The sequence below is a fragment of the Monosiga brevicollis genome, genomic scaffold (assembly GCF_000002865.3).
Source record: "Monosiga brevicollis MX1 MONBRscaffold_8 genomic scaffold, whole genome shotgun sequence".
Lineage (NCBI taxonomy): Eukaryota > Choanoflagellata > Craspedida > Salpingoecidae > Monosiga > Monosiga brevicollis.
Genome location: NW_001865045.1, coordinates 766,837 through 787,102, shown reverse-complemented (window position 1 = coordinate 787,102; position 20,266 = coordinate 766,837). Strand labels below are relative to the sequence as shown.

The following is a 20,266-nucleotide window of genomic DNA, read 5'->3' as shown; positions in this document are numbered from 1 at the left end:
AGTGCGCAATGAATGCTTGGACCTGGCGGTAGCAGTGGTGTTGACACTGAAAGGTGCCGCTGGCAAGCCATCCTTGTTAAAGAGCACGCACTGTACAAAGTCTGTCCAGGCATAGCGAACCTACATGCATGCCGCCCACAATTCAACCGACCGCACGACAAGAAAAAAAGTCAAGACTTGTGATCAAAATCAAGGCAACCGCCAACAAATGCTTGATGAACAACATCTCTGTCTCTCCCCCCCTCTCTCTGCGTGTGTTGCGCATCTGACACAGGCCAAACCTCGGCTATGTCTCCTTTAGCAAAAACAATTTTGTTGTCTTGGATGCTGCCGTTCATCCATGACCAGTTGGAAGCGCCCACAGGCAGCACCTGATGGAAGTACAATCAAAGAGCGTGCAGAGTCAAAGTGACAGAAGAGAAGGTGACGTGTTGCAATAAAAACAGCGTAAGGCTTGCCTCAAAAGGAGTCTGGGCACAGCACGTCGTGCAGTTGACGGGCCCTTGGAAGTACAGGCCCTCGGCAGACCAGTCTTGAAACATGACGGCTGTCTCGCTGTCAGAGGTGGTCACGCTCTCCAAAAGTGGCCCCGTGTAGCGTAGTGTGCCGTTCCATTGTTGTTGTTGAGCATAGGCCACGTGCAGGACCTGAAGCGCCATGCGATGACCCATGATGTTCTTGGCGGGCGGATGATCGACGCCCCAGGCTGAGATGCCACCGAGATCAATGACTACGGTCATTCCGGAGATGTCTGTCTCGGCTTCGGGGTGCGGGAGAGACTGTGCTTGAGCAGCACGGATCTCGTTTCGCCCGGTGACACTGTCAATGGGAGCACTGGCATCCACTGAGGGGGGCAGCTGCATGAAGACGAAGGCCACGTCGCCGTATCCCGCGCGGCGGCGCCAGTCGGCGATCATGCTCTGAAAATTGCAACTGTAGTAGGCCGTGGAGTTGGAACCAGCGGCATTGGCTTCGCCCTGATACCATAGCATGGCTCGATAGGACATTTGGATGACGGGTGCCGCCATACCATTCCACAGGTACGTTGGGGTATTCTGCTTGTTCTGACCAGAGGACGGTGGGTTGGGACAGGCCGCAAGAGCTTCCGGCGACATCCAGGACTCGACACGGGTACCACCCCAAGCGATCTGCACCAAGCCCACGGGACCCGTGTTTCCGAGAAGACGCATGGTGTCGCGGGCAGTAAAGTAGCAGACGGCGCTGAAGCCAGAGACGTTGCCGGGCGTGTTGCGAACCCATTTTCCAGGCACGTCTTTTTGCTCGGTGGGTTTGGCAACCAGGGAGGCAAGGAACAAACGAAATTGAGGCCAGTTTTCAGCGTCCTTCTCCTCCGCGGACGAGTTGAGAGAGAGGGCGACGGGGAAGACCATATTGCTCTATGCATGCGCGTCGAAGAGGTGGGCTCTGTTGAGAGAACGGCTTGACGTGCTGGCGCTACAGGGCATGAACTAGAGGATGGTGGATGACACGGCTGTCTTTTTGTTCTTCAACCACGTACTTGGCCAGAGCAAAGAAAGACCTCACCGACGGAGACGTTGCGGGCAATAATGGGATCACCATCTTCACCCGTTACCGTGAACGCTTCAGCTATGGAAGCCCAGTGGGGCAACGCCCACGTGTTGACAATGAGTGTTCAACTTTGCCGCTCTACCAATATGACGCAAATGACCAAAGGCCGATAAAGGCTGTCCTTACTATCCTCGGTGACGCGAAGAGGATTTGAGGTAATTTTCCAATCACCATTGGCGTCGGCCGTCACCTCATACACGGCTCTGTTCACGCCTGGAACGATAGAAACAAAGAAACCGTTTAAAAAAAAGGGGGGGGGGGGTGGGCGTCTGATGAATTTCACCGCTTGTGCCAGTTGGTCATTGGCATGTCAATGCCCTGAAAGAACGAGCGTCTTCAACCGACACCTTCAAGGCTCACAACTGACCGGTCATGTTGATAATGACGCGTTCATTGGGGTTGGCCGTGCCGTAGAAGAAGGCACGAGCACCATAAGCGGCATTGGTTTGCAACACCTGTGCGAGGCGAGATGGCGATCAAGGACAACGTTGAAACCCAGGGACCACAACCATGATCTTGCCCACAAAATCGAGATCGACGCAGCCAGAAGGCACGGCACGGACCATGTTGTCGGAGAAGACGCTGGGCATGTGAACGCTGGCCCGAACAGTGCCAACAGCCAAAAGGCAAACAAGCATGCCGATCACACGCATCCTGCCAGTTCTGTCAGAGTTCAGTCACTAACAGCAAGCAGAGACAACACTATTAGCCACTGGCATCCGTCTCCATCAGCCTCAAGCCTCACAAGCCTCACAAGCCCCAGATCAAGAGCACATGATACGGCAACTCCGCTCCCTCACTCACACGATCGCACCGACACTCACAACACGAGCCGATCAAAATGTTTTTCTCAGTGTGTGTGTGTGTGTTAAAACATCAACAAATCGAATGGTAAGTGTAACATAACACACATTTCCGCTTAGGCAGTTTTTTTTTCTCTCTCTCTCTTTTCTTTTTTCGAACGAAACAGGATGACGAGTCAGGGGGGTGGCTTGATGCGTTGGCTGGCCGAGGAGGCGACCAAGACGTTGCAGGACGCGTTGGAGCTACAGGACAAGGTGAGTCACAAGTTCGTTGTTACCAGGGGGGGGCTGTTGTTCAAGTTCACTCACCGAGTTGGGCATTCTTCACCTGACGCTGAACCCCTTCTTAGCCAGAGCCGGAGGAGGCGCCATTCCAACACAAATATGAGGCACGAAAGTTGTTGGTTCTTTTGCAGGCTCAGCTTGCCATGCAGCCCTCCGACACTGGAGATGCTGATGTCGATGCAGAACAGATCAAGAGCGAGTCCTTGGCCCGCATCCTCTTTCAACTCGGTTCGTTTTTGCCTTTTGCGTCCCGCCCCTCTGCTTGCAGTTTTGTGCGTAACTTGAGTGGGCCATGCGCACTGCCACCGGTTTTGAATTCGGTACAGGTGTTAACCACAGTGAAAGTGAAGAAACCAGCGAAGGCCAGAAGCTACTGGACCGCGTAAGTTTGCTTGCCTGCGGCTCCTCGTGATCTTGTGTGCCACTTGCGTGCCAGAGGCTTACGTGATGCTCACGGATGAGTTGGCCCTGAACATACCGCTGCATGCCAACAGGCTCGAGAAATCATTGCTGATGATGTGGACGCCAACCTGCAGCCGAGACGCGTGGCTCTTGCCATCGCCATTCACAATCATCTCGGTATGTCTGCGCCTGAGACACCGCACAACTCACACGCAACCATGAACCAACTGGAATTTGATGCGCGCTTTGCTTGTCTCGGTGCCCTTGCACACAGGCATCGTCTGGGCGGGTTTGGGCGAGGTTGAACAGGCCATGAACCACCTGCAGCAAGCAGACCGACTCTACCGGACCTTTGTCGCTGATCATGATCCAGCCACCGCCTGGCTCCACACCGAGTGCGTGCATTTGCTCGCCCGCTGCGCGGTAGCGAGCTGTCCCTTCTTGCATCAATTCTCCTTGATAGAAGCACTCTTTGATCATCCCTTGCCCTAGATTTGTGGACCGATGCTCAGGAGAAGAGCGACGCAAGGGTCTAGAAACTGCCCACACCCTCACATCTTTCTATCTGGCTCAGGCCTACGGCAACCTTGGCCAGCGTCCCAAGGTGAGGAGGTGCTGCGCCCTATCTCGGCAGCCCTGAATTATTAAAAGCGGACATGGTACTTTTGCTCTGGGCTCACTATCATGGCCATGATGCACCGATACAGATGGCCGAATACATTCAACGCACGCTGCAACGGCAGCTCGAATTCGACGCTTACCAGCCCCTGGTTGGTAGTAATACTCCTCCATCGAATGTGTTCCGAACAATGTGCACGTGCAGACTTTTGATGCGGATGACCTGGCCCGAACGTAGGAATGGGCTGTGCACGCCGCTGCGCTGTCACAATACTTCATGACCGAAGCCATGTGGCAGGCTGCTCGTCATTGCCTGGGTTGGTCTTGCCTCGGCTCTGCTTGCTCTTGATTGGGCAACTTTGTGTGCTCACGTCCCATTGGGTGCGTTTTGAAAACCTGCTTTTTTTTTTTTTTTTTCTTCTTCTTTTTTTTTCAGCATGTGCAAGCTTCATGCGCGTGGCTGATGTTGAGCGAAGCGGTCCGCTGGCTCCTATGGACATGGCATCTGGGGAAGAGGAGGAGCGACAGCGACAGCACGCGAGCATTAGCATGTGCTGGGTCAAGTATTTCCTCAACCTCTTGGATGAGGGGAAACGACAGGCCACTGAGGAGGCTTCGATCAAAGAGTGCGTCACGGCAAAGGTGCAAATACATGTGTCGCGTGTGCCGTGGTGCCGACCGATGCAGACGTTGTGGTTGTCTCTAGGGTGGCTTCGCAAGACTTTGTGCGCTTCGACCTGGACGTCCTGCCCTATGAAGATGATGTATGTAGGCGCCTCCAGATCGAGCAGGCTGGAGTTGTCTGCGTGAGCCATTGGCAGCTCGCACAAGCTGATGCTCCGAATTGTGCCTCCACAGACACCTGTCCGACCACCCACAGACTATGAGACAGCCAAGCATTGCTACATCCATGGTGCGTGCGGGCCTCAAGCGACGTTCAAGCTAACTTTGAGTGGACGTCTCATTGGCCCTTCCTTTCTTGGCCGCCCCATTGGCGACAGGCACGCGACATTTGAATGAAGCACTCAAATTCTACACGCTTCAAGACCATGCCACGGATCACGTGGCTTGCTGTGCGTGTCTTTTGGCGGGTCGTGCATTCTCGCCTCTCCCCTTGATGCATCTGAATGATATTCTCATCGTTACGGAGGGCCCTTTCTTGTTGTTGGGGACTTTCAATCGGGTAGTGCAAGACAATAGCGCTTTTTTCCGACATCTTGCAGACTACACACCAGACCCAGACATTGCCAGCAAAATGCACAAGCGCCGTGCCGATCTCCTCGAGGCCATCGCGGGGCAGCTAAACAGCCAGTACTTTTTGGCCGTGTGCAAGCAGCTTCGATTCGAGCTCGGTAGGTGAGGGCCGAAGGTTCTGGGCCCAAAGATAGCCAGTGGATTGATGAATGTGATCCTCATAGGCGAGATCTACATGGAGATGTACAACATCAAGTACCAACGACTCAAGGATTCAGGAGACCCCGACCCCAAGGCAATCGCCAAAGTCAACCGCTTGTCAGTGTAGTGCCCATGGCTACGCCGGCCTCGTTTCATTTTCTGAAGGACCCCTGCTGCATGAACTTTTAGGATTGCTCTGGGTCGCAAGAACTTCATCACATTCATTGGTTCGAGGCGACGGTTACTCGCTTTCCTATTCCTCCCTTGTGGCACGGAGAATCAAGATTTTGTTTTGTTCCTTCGTTTGTTCTTGGTCTTTATGTGTTTTCCCGCCTTTGATCTTCGTGTCTGCCGATCACAACCGGGCTTTACCGTCCCCCTTGGAGGAGATGGAGCAACGTTCTGTACTGATGGCCCAATTCTGGGCAGCTCGGTTGTATGTCAATTGCCGCCAAACTCGCTGCTCGGCCCTTGCGTAGCTAAGCGACCAGACTTGCCCTATGCTGCATGTTTCCCCCGCACGTACCCACCGGCACGAATTGGGATGGGTAGGAGCAGCCATGTGCTGACGGCAGACGTGAATGAGCTCATCCAATTTCACGAGGATAGTCTGATGCGTTACACTTACATCGTCGACTATTGCAACAAGCATCCAGTCCCAAATTTTGAGGTGCGCTAAGGAGCCAGGCATGCTCATGCTCTGGAGTTTAAAGTTGTTAAAGCGAAGATGTCCGCCGCTCACGCCAGCCCGGCCCGTGTCCCAGACGGAACTTCAAATTGCCAAGGACATGGTCGAGCTCCTGCCCAGCAAAATGCAGCGTTTTCGCCAGGGCCACCTATAAGCCCAAATTGTTTGCAGGCTTTGGACCCAAATGGAATCCAGACGTTCACCAAAATCCGTTGAAACTCAACGTACCATCAGAGAGAGATGAAGAGCATGCAGACACAAGTTGAGACCAACAAAGCTAGGTGCAGCGGCATACAAGAAACGCATGGGCAAAAAAAAGCGGATCGACCATCTCATGCCACACACACACACATAAAAGAAAGAAGGGTTTGCATCATCATACTTTTGTTCTCTTATATGTGTGTGTGTGTGTGTGTGTGTGATATTTGGTTGTTGGGCCAACATTCCTTCAGTTTACGTTTATAAGGGGAGGGGAGAGGGAGAGAAACGGCAGCCTCTTGCGGGCCGTGACCTCACGCGGCTCGTCTTGGGTTCAGAGGCCTTTTTTTTTTATCTTGGCGTGCACACTTTTGAGGGGGATTGACCTGCATTGCTCTGACTGGCTCGCTCGCCTCTGGACATGGTGTGTGGCGCCGACTGGGTTCCTAGCTACTCTTGCGCCCATGTCGTACGCTCACCACCCATCTACTGTCTCGCGCGGAACATCAGGCAAACTCGTTGTTGGCCTAGCCATCCGCCCTTGCCTCGAAAGCCGTTGTGCCCTGCTTCCCTGGGGCAATTTGTTGTACACTTCCTCAGGCACTAGCCGTATTGAGGGTTTGCCTTCTTGCTCAGCGTCTGGCCACACCTTTGTCCGCCGGTGCTTTGGTGGCTCCCACCCGTCAGGCTCAAAGAAGCCATGGCGGCCACATTGGAAAGCCAACTCATTGACGCGGCTGAGGCTGGCAATGTGCCTCTTGTACGACGGTTTTTGGAAGCAGGTCACAGCGTCAACACATGCGACGCTGACCGCTGCTCGTTGCTCTACATATTTGCAAGCACCTCCAACTCGGCAGTGAGCCCTTGCCATCCTAGCCTCGCCACAGCTTCCCCGCCTCGACATTTATGACATTAAACTGGCCGAATGCGTCTCATGTGCGTTTCCATAACCCATGGCTTGCTCAGGGCGTGCGCCTCTGCCTCGACTACCAAGCTGATCTGAATCAAGCCAATGCAGACGGCTTTTTTCCAATGTATGGCTGGTCCTTGTAACACACCACCGCGTCAAGACCTGTAGCATCCTCTTTTGCCGATCCTATCCTTGCTCTGGCTTGCGAATCACTGGCATCCCGTTCCGTTTGCACCCTTTAGCCACATTGCTGCCTGCTTACGAGATGCTACGGTGTGTCTTCGCGACGGACGTTCCACCGCATTCTCACCCAGATTTTCGCTCAAGAGTTTGGCCTGACGCGACAATCTGCTGCTAACTGGTTCGGGCTTCTGACTTTTTTTTTTTTTTTCCCGATCAAGTGCTTGAGATTGTTGCTCGCCTGCCCTACAGTGGACATCAACGCCCGCAGTCGAGCTGGATATACCCCTCTGTGTTACGCAGCTGAAGAGGTCAGGTTATTTCTCTGTTCAAGCCTTTGGGGCGTTGTTTGGGCTTTGACCATCGAGGCATGGTCCTTTTCTCAACAAGTTGTCGTCATTTGCGCGAACGTGGGTGGATGTGCTTTGGCATGACGTTGCCGTTGAACTAGGGAGCTGAGGAATGCTTTCGGTGCCTTCTTGCCCATGGTGCTGACCCACACGCCCGCAGGTTCGAACTCCCCTACAGACTCAACCCCTCCTCCTTTTTTTTTTTTGCCCCTTGGCTTGTCAGATATGCCATGCCACTTTGATGAGTATTGTTTGTGAACCGCGGTTTTACCCACTCTTCGTCCGCCCTGGCCTCCTCTGACACCGCGTTATAGCTCGGGCGGGTGCACGCCACTATTCTTGGCCGCCAAGGGTGGCCGATTGGACATTGTGCGCGAACTCATCAACGCCGGCGCAGACGTCAATGTTGCTGCCCTGGACGGTGCAACCCCTATCTTCGAGGCCGCACGCGTATGTCGGCTCGGAGACAATGACCTTTGGCTATGTGGGGCTTGCACATCCACTAGGCCCGTACGGGTGTTCCTCTTATGATCATTGCCTTGCCCGCCGCCGGGGTGTAGGGAGGAAATCCGTTGGTGCTGGTTGAGCTGCGTTTCCATGGTGCCGATGCTTTTCGGGGTGTTTCCTATGGAGCAACGCCTTTGCACATTGCAGCGTTTAATGGCAAGACAGATTGTGTGCGCTTGCTGATCTCATGGGGTGCTAACATCAACTCTGTGACAACTGAAGGTTGCACCCCCCTGCATTACGCCGCCTACATGGGCAAATCGGACGTTGTGCGTGTTCTTTTGGCCCTCGGCTGTGATGCCTCAGCCCGCACCATCCAATCTGAGTGGTCACTCAAGCATCTTAATTTCAACAAGACTGCCCTTGATCACGCTGCTGAGCGCGTAAGTACCACGTGCCCATGATGCGTGTAGAGCCGTTGGCAGCAAGGAGCAAGCAATAGGAACGTATTGTATTGTTTTGGATTTTATCCTTTTTCTGCGAAAAGCGGCTCACTCGATTGTTTGTTCTGTAATTGGCGTGGGCCAATTTCATGACCATTCTTGATGGGCACGTTGCTTAACACCTTGAAACAGTACCATTGTACCGATCTGACGTGCGTTTGTCATCAGCAAAACGCTGCTGACGAAGACAAGGCTGCTTGCGTTGCCATTTTACGAGAATGGGGTAGGTTTGGCTGTTGGTTCTACTCACCGACGCTCATTGGGCAGGCTGCCCCTGGAATTTGTTTCTCATCGGTTCCTTATGTTGTTTTTTACCTGTGCCAATCTCACATTTCATGCTGTTCAGTATGCCGGGTGCCTTCACTGCAAGACTTGTGTCGCCGTCAAGCTCGAAAGCAACTTTCTGCAGCCAGGTGTGTGCGTGCGTGTGTGTACACACTTGCTGTACGAGATTCCGTGTTGTGGTGACTGTTGGAGTGCCGTCATGAGGGATGACGAGTCTTTATTCTGGGTAATGTGTTAATAGCGTCCGTGCGTTGGCCATGCCACCCAACGTCAAGTCGTATTTACTCTATGAACAAGAACTGCGGCACCTGCGCCGACGTCGCATGGTTGTCGAAAATCCTGGCTCAAACGTGGCCCAGCGACCCTGATTGTTTTGCGCAATCTCGTCTAAGGAACCGGCCTTTTGTCTTGTTACCCATGCAGCTGCCGTTTGGCACTACTTGTCTGCGTGACCCCCCCCCTTGGTTGCGTGTTGTGCGCTTCACAGACAGAGGCACTTGGGCATGGTTCTTGAGAACGTTTTTCAAGGTCCTTTCTTTGAAAAGATCATGTCACGGCCGTTGTCCCCATCAATTCGAAAACGCAATGAACACTGATTGCTAGCGTACTAAACTATTATTTGGCGCGCAGTATGATGCTCAGTGCCATGCAGAGGCTCAGACACTACAAACACGAGGACGATGAAGCGAGGATGGAGGACATTTGAACGAATTCACTCGCGTGTTCAAGTTTGACAATTAATACTGTCTTAGAGCACCGTAACATCTCAAAACTCGACGAGGAACGTGCACTCAGGCCAATACTACATTGGTGCATGCGGGCTTGTGCTGCGCCTATGCGTTATAGGGGAAGTGGAGCAAAATCCAAAAATACAGGTAAAAATAAAAGAAGAAGAAGAAGAAGAAGTAAAGCGAATGGACAATCAAAAAGAAGTGAAAGGTCTGAGGCAGCTGACAGCTGTGCGAGAACAGACTGGCTCAAAGCCCAGTCAAATAAAGCGATCTGCAAAGTCGTAAGCAAAGACACGCTTGTCTCAGAAGGGGCTGGGCATGCAAATATCCACTGGACAAGGGCAGCTGGATGCAGGCATCTGCATTGGCCTCGAGATGATAGATGGGTCTACATCGTGTGACCAATCGGCCGCGTAAGAGCTTGCGAGCACTTGCTTATCAGGCCACTCAAGTTCCATTTGAGTCTGTGAAGAGTCAAAAAGAAGATAGTTGTTGTCTGCAGTTGAAGAAACATGAGCCGGGGCATGGGCTGGGGTAGCAGTGGCCGGGGCATGGACTGGGACAGCATCGGCTGGGAGCATATCGATGAGCATATCGATATCCTGGAGATCTTGGACAGGCGAGGGAGGCTGGGATGACAGGTGCTGCAAAAACGAATCAAGCTCCTGATCCATGCCAATGTCATTTAAGGAATCGTCTGCTATGCATTGCTCCCAGGTGTACGGCTGCGGCGCATCTGTCGTGCTTGTTGGACGAGGTACCTTCTTAAGCTCCTGTTTGATGGCCTCGATAGTCTCTTCTTTCACCACTTGTGAACCTTTTGTAGCAAGGGTCGTGAAGCGCTTCATGTGCTTGCCTGGCGCTGGTGATAGGGTGCTTTTCCTCTGCACGAGACGTGCCCGCCCACCACGGGCAGAGCGGCTACGCCGTGGTTGGGCAGAGCACAAGTCAAACCCCTCGGGCAGACAGGCTGCCTTTTGATAGACTTCGACCGTAAAGAGGTCATTTTGGGCTGAGAGTCGAATGTTTTGGCACTCCAAAATTGCTGAGCAGCGCTTGACACGCTTGCAAAAGTCCTGAACAGCCGAAGCTTCCTTTCGCTGACAGTGGTACTGGTTATTTGCGCCAAGAATAAGTTTCAAGCGAAGTCGAATGGCGTTGTGGTTCTCTCCAGTTTCTGTGTAAGGAATTGGTGGACTGTGAGAAAACGTCATCTGGTCGAGCATGCCCAAAGAATGACATGCAAGCGAATGGAAGGGGGGAGAGCCGAGGTGACGACTGCCTCACCTTCAAGGAAAGACCAGAGGGGAAGACGAAGATAAGTCTCTAAAATTTGGCGGCATTTCTATGTTGGGCAATAGCATTGAGAACAGGTGAGTTTGGCTGGCCGCACGCGCATATTCAACTTGTGGCCAGGCCTTGCCCATGCCGTCGGACCTTGGTTGTGCTAGTCAACTGGGCTGGATCATCACAACCCCATTTGGCCAAGTCAACGATGCTACTGAAAAAGCTCTGGCACTTGTTCCTCACTTCCCAATTCACGCGGCTTCGGCCATCAATCTTGCCCTTCAAGTCCAGGACGATTGGTTCGGCCGTGGGGCTCGAAACGAGCTTGATCTCGTGAGGCAGCCGATGTTGGAACTCCATCACCTTGCCATTCAAGTACAGGCGGCGGTGGTCCGCACTGCCTTGACCTGCAACGCACAAACCGTGCACACAACTTGTCAGTGGCCACAAACGAGTGAAAGCGCAGAGGAGCGGGGGAGCGGAGGAATGATGATGACGCGTACTTGGGCCAAGAATACAAAACAGCCATTGGCAAAAAAAAATTATGTCGGGCATGTGCCATTCAAGAATGCATGTTCCAGCCATAATTGTCGGTCACGGTCGCGTCTTGTGACAGCAGGTTTGGTGGTGAACGGCGGAGGGAAGATTCAGAGGAGGTTTGACCAAGTCTTGGAAAAAAAAAAATGAGTGAGGAGTCGGCCCTCGGGCGTCTGCGAAGTGAGGAAAGGCCAGGTTGCAAACGGTTTCCTGGGCTGTCTGCGATCCCTTCCCAGCGTGGGCAGGGCTCCATGGCTGTGCGTCTGGGTGGTGTAACACAAACGTCAGGTCAGGGGCCATGTTGTCTATTTTTTCCTATTTGTGTGCTGTGGTTTGGAGCCTGACATGCGACACTTGCGATCGAGAGATCGGAAAGGACCTGGAAAAATATAACATCTGTTACACATCAAAACTGCAACGCCGGTTTCACTTTTGTTTTGTCAAATCTCCTAAGAATAGGGTGAATGAATTGTCTCGCACCCCAAACCGCGCTTTTCTCGTGAGCGCACGGGGATACCTGTGCCCGATTTTTTAGGCATGTTAAGCAAGCCTACATTCGGGGGAGGGGAGACATTTTGATTTGTATGTGTGTACAAGGACATGGACGTGGACGTGGATGAGCAAGAAAATCATTTGCGCCTAGTGTGAATGGCATGACAGTTTGATCGGACTCAAAGTTCTGGCGCTCCCAGTGGATAGACGGCGAGATGCGGGAGACTGGGTGGCATTTTCTTCATCAAACTCGGATGATCTCAACTAGCTCTGACCAGACGACTGCCCTTGATCCCATTTTCAACCGCGTCTTCAGCTTCCGAGATTGCTTATCGCAGTCATGGTCTCCCTCCACTCCCTGAGTGAGCAAGAACGTACCGACCTCCTCACCTTGGGTCTCTATTCCATTGCCTACAGTGAGTCGGGTGTCTTCCCTCTCACTGCTTCAACCTGGCGCGATCTTTGCACACCACCAACCCTTCCGCTCGCGTTTGACCAGGCTCGCCGCGCGTGTTTCTCCTCGGTGCGTGTCCTCTAGACCCGGGCACGGCTGCCCCACGAAGCCTGAAGCTGCGTCCCAACGCCCCACGTGACTTTCGATCTGAAGTCAACGAGGTCTCCTACAGCATCCATCCCGAGCACCACGAGTACCAAGCACCCGAGGAATCCTCCATTGAGCTGCTGCAGAACGAGACCGACGGCCGTGTCCGCACCCACAAAGACCTACGCCTGGGCTGGAAGAACTTCTTGCTCTACCTCGGCCGACTGGCCAGTGGTGCACAGCCCTGCCCATGCCAGGCCTCAAAGCCAAAAGCCCCCTGTGGCTGTGGAACAGTTCAAGTACGCGAGTGCTTTTCCCTGGTCTTGAAACAGCAGTATTTGACGCCGTGCGCATGTGTCTTGTCTGCTTTCAATTTTATTCATCCTGCCTTGCCTTTGCCTCGTCTTCTCGCCACTAGCTGTCCCAAGAGCTGCGTACGACTTTTTTGTGCCTTCCTGAGTGGAAAATCATTCGTGGTATGAGGCTGAGCCTTGTCTTTTCCCTTTTTTTTTTTTTTTTCTCCATCTGCCTGTTTGTTGCGCGCCCAGGTCGGACCGCAGCTTCATCTCATCACGCTACTGTTGACGGCACGCAATCGCCTCCACAGAATTTTCCAACGCCAAAGACATCAAGCTCCATCTGCGAGGCGTTCTCGACATCTCCGATCGCTTCACAGCTGATAAGGACAAGATCGGGATCTTCAACGACACCATCAAATTCATCAACGCCCTCTGGGAGCAGCTCGGCCTGCGCTTGGTGCCTAACGGCCTGCAATTTTCCCTTGAGCGGACGGGTTCGTCGGGTCTTTGGACCAAGGTGCCCAACCCACCTCGCAATACTTCCACAAAAGCCAAGTCCAAGGCCACAAAGCGCAACGCAAAGGCAATGACAAGCAACGCCCAGACTAACAAGTCGACCACGGCCTCGCGGCGCAAACGTATCCAAGCCCTCCAGCAGCAAGCTCAAGAAGCCTTGTCGGAATACGCCAAGTCTGCCACCGCCGTGGCTCAGTCGCCTGACTCAAGTCATCTTTCCTTGAGCTCCCTTCCATTGAGCCCCCTTTCCACGAGCTCCCTTCTTACGCCTGCGGCGATGAACAGCGAGCCAGACAACGAATATTGGCGTTGTTTCCTAGATGGTGGCCCACAGGACGAAATGGGCCTCCAAACTCATGTCACCTCGGAATCAGAGCCTGGCCAGCCGCCTGCCCATCTATTTCTGTCAATGGGCATGGATACGGCGAGTGACCAAACCAGCACTAGCTTACAAGCACCTTTTGTCTGGCAATCCTCTGACGACTTCGGGGGCATCACTGATGATCTCCTCAACGAGGCCTTCCGCATCCAGGACGAATTGCCTTTGGATTCCTTTTTCACATCTGCTTAACTTTCAAACAGCGTGGACAGATGTTTCTCATACCTTGCTGTCATCGCTGCATGCACGAGCATGCGGCCAGGTTTAGGAAGATTGTTACTTGTTGTAATCGTTTTTCGTGGAATGTGCTTGTTTTTTGTTTTCCCTTCTTCATTTTGATCCCAGGACTTGGTGTCGATGATTGCTGCGCTCTTGACCAGCACTATAGAGAGTTTTTCAGTCGCACTTGTAGTCTACTTCCCCATTTGCATGCTGCACCAAATGTTCGGCCCCTGTCGAACTGCGTTTGTTTGTTCTTTTCATTTTTTTAATCTTTTGATTTTACTCGAGATGAGTCCTCTGTTGTCTTTGCGATTATGCGTGATCATGATGAGTTTGCATGCGGTGGACCTGTGGTCCACGCAAGCTTTTTCCGTTCATTCGTCCGGCCGTGTCGGTAATTGAGCATTCGCCACTACCTCTCTTCCCTGCCCCTTATCAATCTAGCTGTAAAATACCCATATGTCGAACAGCACAACCACGGTCATAGCAGAGGGCTGAATACAGGCTCAATTCATCGCAAAACCTGGTCAGGATTGATGAACAGGCCTGGTAGTCTGCTGCAGCAAGTGCCACGGCTCAAGTTTGCTAAAATGGATGCGTGGCCTCAATACGAAGGAAGTGAGAGCCTTGCTGTGCCCCATATGAGGTCAAACACAGGCTCCACTGCAACTGCGACCACGCTTGTTGCGCGCGCGCCACCTCTTCCGTAGGCGTGGTCTCAGGGTCTGCGGCAGCGCTGATAAGAGCCGCCACCAAGGGCAGCCCACTGGCGACCCGCTGAAAGGCGGGAAGGTCAATATCACCGTACGGCTTCCAATCCACCTCGGGACCGCTGTCAAAAAGCATGAACCACAAAGCATCGGAGTCGCCTTGCTCCATGCAGGAACGCACCGGTTCGGTCAGAGTTGCGCCCACCTGCGCCAGATCTGCGCGCACCTCGCGCAAAAAGGTTGCTGCTGCCGCACTGCGATAACCCAAATGCAGTTTAGGATGCACTCGAGCTCGCTCAAGACTGGGCTGCAAGGGCGTCGCGCTCCAATTTTCGGCAGGTCGGCGCGTGCGCCATTCCTCGGCTGCTCGTGCGAGCCGTTGCTTGAGATCATGCACGATGGCATGCTCCTCGCACAACAGACTGTCTGACACGGGCATGACTACCATGCCACCCCAATGCAGGCCGGAAGTGTTTTGCAGCGTGGCATCACGCGCGCATCGATGCATAAAGTCTTGCAGCTGCCCGTACAGCTCAATGGCCTCCGCGCCAACGCCTCCGGTAAGAACCAGGTTGGCCACTATGTGCAATGTAGACAAAGGTAAGGATGACATGCGCGTGTTTGGGCCATTGTTAAAACTGGATCGCTGCAACGCCCTCGACGCAGCCACGCACGCCCGGAAAGATGAACACACACACACACACACACACACACACACACACACACACACACACACACACACAACAAAAACCGCACCGTAAAAACGTTGCCTGTCCAGATGCGGATAAAAGGGGGCCAAGCGTGTCGTTTTGAATCGCGCGCGTACCACCTGCCAAGGTACCGAGACGCGCGACCCATTGCATAAAGTTAGAGTTTGGATGCGGTGTCAAGAGCATGGCTTGACCCGGCAAAAAGTGAGACGGACCGAGCAGTTGTGCAACTCGAGCTGCGTAGACGCAGCCAGCTCTCGCTGCAGCAGCTCATACATAAAACCCCAATGACAAACGACGGCAATGCGTGTCTCGGGGCACATGCTCAGCCTACGATTCAACAGGCAGAGCCCCTCGGCTTTTAAATGACACGTGTTGCCTCGAAACCAACTCAGAACGCGGCTCAGACAGAGAAAGAGAAACGGACCATTGTAAAAAAGTGCTGAGGCGTCCGCGTCGGTTGCCGGCAATGGTCCACCAATCCTAGGAAGATTTAAAAATAAAAATAATTAAAAAACAGCAGTAATGGCTGCCGCGTTTGTTTGCTTTGACGACAGGGCCTATGGGCAAATCTGCCGCAACTCACATCGAAAACTCCGTCGAGCTGGACTGCGCCAAACTTGGACAGTGCGGTAAGCTCGGCGGCCTGACGTAGGTCAGAGACGTTGCGTCCCTGGCACTCAGTGGCTTGAGGATAAAACTCTGCACGACCCAATCCCAGGCCATTCACGACGATGAGTGATAGGGTCAGCACCGGTCTGTGTTTGCGGGTAACACGCTCTGCCCCTTGACTTCGCCAACACACAAAAAGGCCAGCACAGAAAAGACCATCGCGATGCAAGCACTGCCCCTACACACCAGTGACGATAGGCCAGGCCACGATGCGGACGTCCACGTGTTCAAACACGAGACAGGCAGTTTGCATGGTGCGGGTCAATGGACTCGTGTACACTGCCTGAACGCCCCAGTTGGCTGCCGCTGTCAAAGAGCATGCACGCATCGGCAAGAAACCACATTCGCCAGCGTTGTGAGCCGCGAAAACGCGATGGGCCACCCATGCTTCCATGCACAGATGAACGAATCCCAACCATGTCCGGGCAGCCAAGCAGGCGCCTCAGAGCAAAGGCGTACCAGCTTGCAAGGCTCGCGCTTGCTGGTGTCCCACATCCGTGAGCTGGGCATCGCGAAACTTGGGCAGGTCGCGTTCAGGAAACTCGGCAATGTTGGCAATGCTCTGTCCGTGGCGGATAAAGTAGACAATCTGCCGTGGCAATACAAGCTGGAATGAGCCCCGATTGCTCCACAACCCCATACCCATACCCTTTCGTGTGTCTGCCGACAACAGAGGCCCGTATGGGCAGCTCGGACATTGTGCACTGCCCTGACAGGACACGGCTCCGGAGTCAAGCCTTCAAGAGTTGCAACATACCTTCTCGCAGGCTGGGTCCAGTGGAGGCCGCGGCGCCCCACGTGGATTCTCTGTAATGTCCACCACCTCCATATGAGCCGGCAACAACGTGGCCACCCTTCTTCCTGCCATGACGGTGATTGAGCTGTTCTGTCGACCCCCCTTGGCTGTTGTTGCAACCGCAAAGGAGAAAAAAAAAAGCACTCGTTCTCTGTCTCTCTTAAGCTCTCTGCCTCTCTCAAGCTCTCTCTCTCAAGCTCTCAAGCTCTCTCTCTCTCTCTCTCTTTCTCTCTCTCTCTCTCTCAAAATCTCTTTCTCTCTCTCTCAAAATCTCTCTCTCTAACTCCCAAACTCTCAAACAAACTCAATCTCTCAAACTCTCTCTCTCTTTCTCTCTGTGACTTTTTGTGGTAATTTTGCCAAGTCATTCTTCCATTTTCGTGGTCATGGCCGTCGTCGTCGGAGATGCGGGGTCAGACAGTGGATCAGGGCAATGGCCTGATCAATGGCCCCAGACCAGAGCCACGCGGCAGTAGTGCGGTAGTGCGTGTGCTGGGGATTGTCCTGTTTGTCACGTTGGTATTTATGCTGGTCCGTCCCACCGTGCGGCGTGATGCCTCGCCGCTGGGTGGTGGGGGTAGCTCGCTCGGCAGTAAGATGCACGCGCCTCGGCTGCAACCTATTCGTGCTCGTGTGCAGCCAACCAAACACATTTCCAGCCAAACCGAGGCTTCGATACGTCCAGCGGTGGCCGTGGATGGTGCACTCGCGCCGCCAAGCCTATCTGGCCCCTCTAGCCTGCACCAGCCAACAGCTGGAGCTCGCGTGGCTCAATCGCCGCCTGCAAATGGTCCACCCGCCGCCGTCACACCAGCCGATGTGGTAGTCGTCATCCCGCTTGGGCCGCTCTCCAACCGAACTTTAGTCAACCTGCCCGCGGGTAGCTTTCTGCGGCCTTCCGACCAAACGTACTTGGCTACGCGCCACAGCTACGCCAACTTTTCCCACTACATTGACCTGCCGGCAGACGCCGATGCCAGCCCTGACTTGATTCTGAAGGTCTCTACGCTGTGGGAGACCACCGCCCACCTTCAGGCCCGGGGCTTGCTGCATCATGATTTCGTGATGAAGGCCGACGACGACACCCTCCTCAACCTGGATCTCATCAAGCAACTACTGGGTTTCTTCGACCCTGCTGTGCCCCTGAACATGGGCGCCTGTCATTGGCTCATGCCCATGAACGAGGTGATTGTGCCGGACGTCCCATTTCTCAAGCCCTATCGGCAGACGCTTTTTGCACAGGGTGGATCCGGCTACGTCTACTCCGCTGCCACGCTCGAGTACCTGGCGCATGGCATACTGTCTGCCGTTCGGCCACACTGGCAGGTAGGTCTCGCGCCTAGACCCCAAGCTCGTGTGCCACCCCGCAGACCAATGTGTGACCTGGACAAGACTTGATTCGTGCGTGGGGATTTTGGTTGCTTTGGCTGCAGCAACACTTTGTTCGGGACAGCCACAACTCGGATCCATTCATGTCAAGTGCTCTGCGGGCTTTATTTGGAATCAATTGTCACGACGTGGGCCCCATGGAGTTGGGCGCCTGGGATGCATTTCGAAACGAGCACAACCAAACCGCCATTCAAGAACAGCTTCGCGGCCTCTCTCCAATCTTTCTCAGCATGATTACCGCCATGCATGCGCTCCAGGCGCCCACCATGGAGGTGTTTCGGTCCCGCATCGAGCAGATGTCGGCCCCGCAGCACCGACAAGCTTCAACGCTCCTGCTGCAGTCCACATATCGGCTCCTCAGCACGACCTTGGAACAGCATGTTAGTTTTCACGTGTGTGCAGATCAGCTCACCCTGTGGGCCCACGACCCCAATCGAGTGGCCTGGTGCCAGGCTCTGCAGCTGCGCCGCCCTCTATTTGTGCCCACCATTACATCACTCTTGGGTCCGGAACTGACGCCCTCCCTGCCAGAGGCTGCGTTTGAAAACTTGGCCTGGCGCCAGAAGTCAATCAGCAGCAAGCGTCCACGACTCCTTGTGCTCCTGACACATGGGCACACACCACACGCGCCTGTCATTCGCCATGCTGTACGATGTCGCAACTCCCTACTCCAGACACCGCGTGCTCGCACGGCCCGCAGCTGCTGCCAGACACTTTGCAGTTTTCCTTTCTTTCTTGGGCTTGATTCTAAATCTCTTGGGCTTTCACCTGTGTGCCGTTGCCTAGATTGAGCAACAACAGCGTGTGCTGCTGTTCTGCGTCAACGTTACCATGTGCCAAATTTGGGCCGATGTTGAGGTAAGCAAGTCGATCAGGCATGGCGTTGTCGCCCAGGGACGGTTTAGCTTTTTGTTCAAAGTGGGATAGCCGAGGACGGCTGACTTGGGGGCGTCGTACGTATAGGCGTCCGCAGAGCTGCCTGTGGCCGTACAGTCTTTTGGGGCCTTCAACATTCTTCGCATTTATGAGCTCGTTGATGCATGGTGTCACAAGCTGGCCGCGACGGATGTTATGCTGGCTCCGGGCGTGCATATGCCGCTGGATCCGTCGCCCCACGGCCTGGAAGAGCTTGTGTTCTCCTTTGCGCGAATCAACCAGCAGCGCGCGCTGACCAACCCCTGTGGTCTCGAGGACACTGCGCCTCGCAATGGCAGCACTGGCGTGTTTGACCTGTTCAGTGATGCCGAGGTTGATGCCCTACACTTTACGGGTGGGGCCGACGCTGTCCATCGCTTTGTCCGGCGCTTGCGCCAGCTGTATGATGAACATCCACATACACCCTGTGACGGGGCACAGTTTGTATCACAGGCCATTCTTCACCTTCGCATGGCCGTAGCGACCAATCTTCGCATAGAGGTGGCCAGCTACACCCACATAACGCGCACTGCCGTTAGCCCCGATCAGCCTGCAGCCTCGGCCACTGGCCGGGCCCAATGACCGCTGTTGCGCGCCTTGAAAAGCTAGCAGTCACTCCATCCGGGCACGCTTCCTTCCTTGCTGCGCAAGGAAAGCCCTCTTGTCATCTCATCCACACAACAAGCTCCATCCGTATCCGTATATTCTAATCGGCACGTTCATTCATCTAATTGCATTCAGAACTCGTCATTTCTGAACTTGGGTTCGATTCCCAGTCGGAGAGCATCAATCTTCTTGCCCGATGAGCCGTCGGTTCGACCGGGAGGCAATTGAGCGATTCGTTGAGGGCGGTGCCCTGCCAGGCATGCTCCTCATGTTTCTCTTTTGTTTTTGTTGTTCTTCTGGCTTCCTGACTGGTTTGCGCGCGGTGATGACTGTGCCGTAATTTCGTCTTATTTTTGCGCTTATTTTTGTACTCACTTTTGCGATGCTTCTGTCCGTTTTTCTTGCAACGGGCTTTGAGCGCACGTGATCCCTGGGATGGCGGGCGTGCTCGACCGATGCCTGTCATGATACTGGCCTTTCTTCACGTTCGAACATTGTTTGCAGAGCACCAGGGGCCAGCAAGCGGTACATCGAAAATAACTGGCATGGGCCGATCGGTTCCCACCTCAGAAATTTCACATGCCAGCCAGCCTTGTAGACATAGCCAACACCTGCTTCCCAGCCCCATCCCCTACCTCGTCGACAGCCTCAAACAGCTCCATCACCCCATACAGCACACAAGCGCCAGACCCCTTGGCAAGTTCAATGGGACCATATTGACATGTGAATCAAAATTTGCATTCACACTCTGAATGGTAGTTTGTCGGGCTCTAGCGCGTCTGGAGGCCGGTTTTGGGTTGTGAGGAAGCG

General features: G+C 54.0%; 5 protein-coding genes across 5 annotated transcripts; 4 read left to right on the top strand and 1 right to left on the bottom strand.

The window, feature by feature from the left end:
• Positions 1-22: 22 nt before the first annotated feature.
• MONBRDRAFT_24947 (uncharacterized protein) lies at positions 23-2,243 on the bottom strand (the record flags this gene model as incomplete). The annotated part of the gene is made up of 7 exons (XM_001745180.1): positions 23-120; positions 282-371; positions 429-1,397; positions 1,520-1,608; positions 1,717-1,803; positions 1,958-2,045; positions 2,154-2,243. Coding segments are annotated over 7 exons (1,511 nt in total), but the record flags the coding sequence as incomplete, so codon positions are not given.
• A 318-nt stretch (positions 2,244-2,561) lies between these two features.
• MONBRDRAFT_24946 (uncharacterized protein) lies at positions 2,562-5,772 on the top strand (the record flags this gene model as incomplete). Its single annotated transcript, XM_001745347.1, has 16 exons — positions 2,562-2,648; positions 2,744-2,906; positions 3,005-3,060; positions 3,173-3,257; positions 3,355-3,475; positions 3,573-3,684; positions 3,788-3,850; positions 3,937-4,015; positions 4,135-4,324; positions 4,405-4,462; positions 4,557-4,611; positions 4,700-4,771; positions 4,886-5,050; positions 5,117-5,210; positions 5,283-5,320; positions 5,573-5,772. The coding sequence occupies 16 exons, from the start codon at positions 2,562-2,564 to the stop codon at positions 5,770-5,772; spliced, it is 1,638 nt and encodes a 545-aa protein (XP_001745399.1).
• Positions 5,773-8,048: 2,276 nt separating this feature from the next.
• MONBRDRAFT_3592 (uncharacterized protein) lies at positions 8,049-8,237 on the top strand (the record flags this gene model as incomplete). The annotated part of the gene is made up of 1 exon (XM_001745346.1): positions 8,049-8,237. A coding segment is annotated over one exon (189 nt), but the record flags the coding sequence as incomplete, so codon positions are not given.
• A 3,804-nt stretch (positions 8,238-12,041) lies between these two features.
• Positions 12,042-14,072, top strand: MONBRDRAFT_32187 (uncharacterized protein; the record flags this gene model as incomplete). The annotated part of the gene is made up of 4 exons (XM_001745345.1): positions 12,042-12,117; positions 12,240-12,541; positions 12,661-12,718; positions 12,850-14,072. 4 exons carry the CDS (start codon positions 12,042-12,044, stop codon positions 13,626-13,628), a joined length of 1,215 nt encoding a protein of 404 aa, XP_001745397.1. The 3' UTR covers positions 13,629-14,072.
• A 1,568-nt stretch (positions 14,073-15,640) lies between these two features.
• On the top strand, positions 15,641-19,432 carry MONBRDRAFT_24944 (uncharacterized protein; the record flags this gene model as incomplete). The annotated part of the gene is made up of 6 exons (XM_001745344.1): positions 15,641-15,710; positions 16,674-16,896; positions 17,128-17,872; positions 17,980-18,582; positions 18,722-18,793; positions 18,899-19,432. The coding sequence occupies 6 exons, from the start codon at positions 15,641-15,643 to the stop codon at positions 19,430-19,432; spliced, it is 2,247 nt and encodes a 748-aa protein (XP_001745396.1).
• Positions 19,433-20,266: the final 834 nt, after the last annotated feature.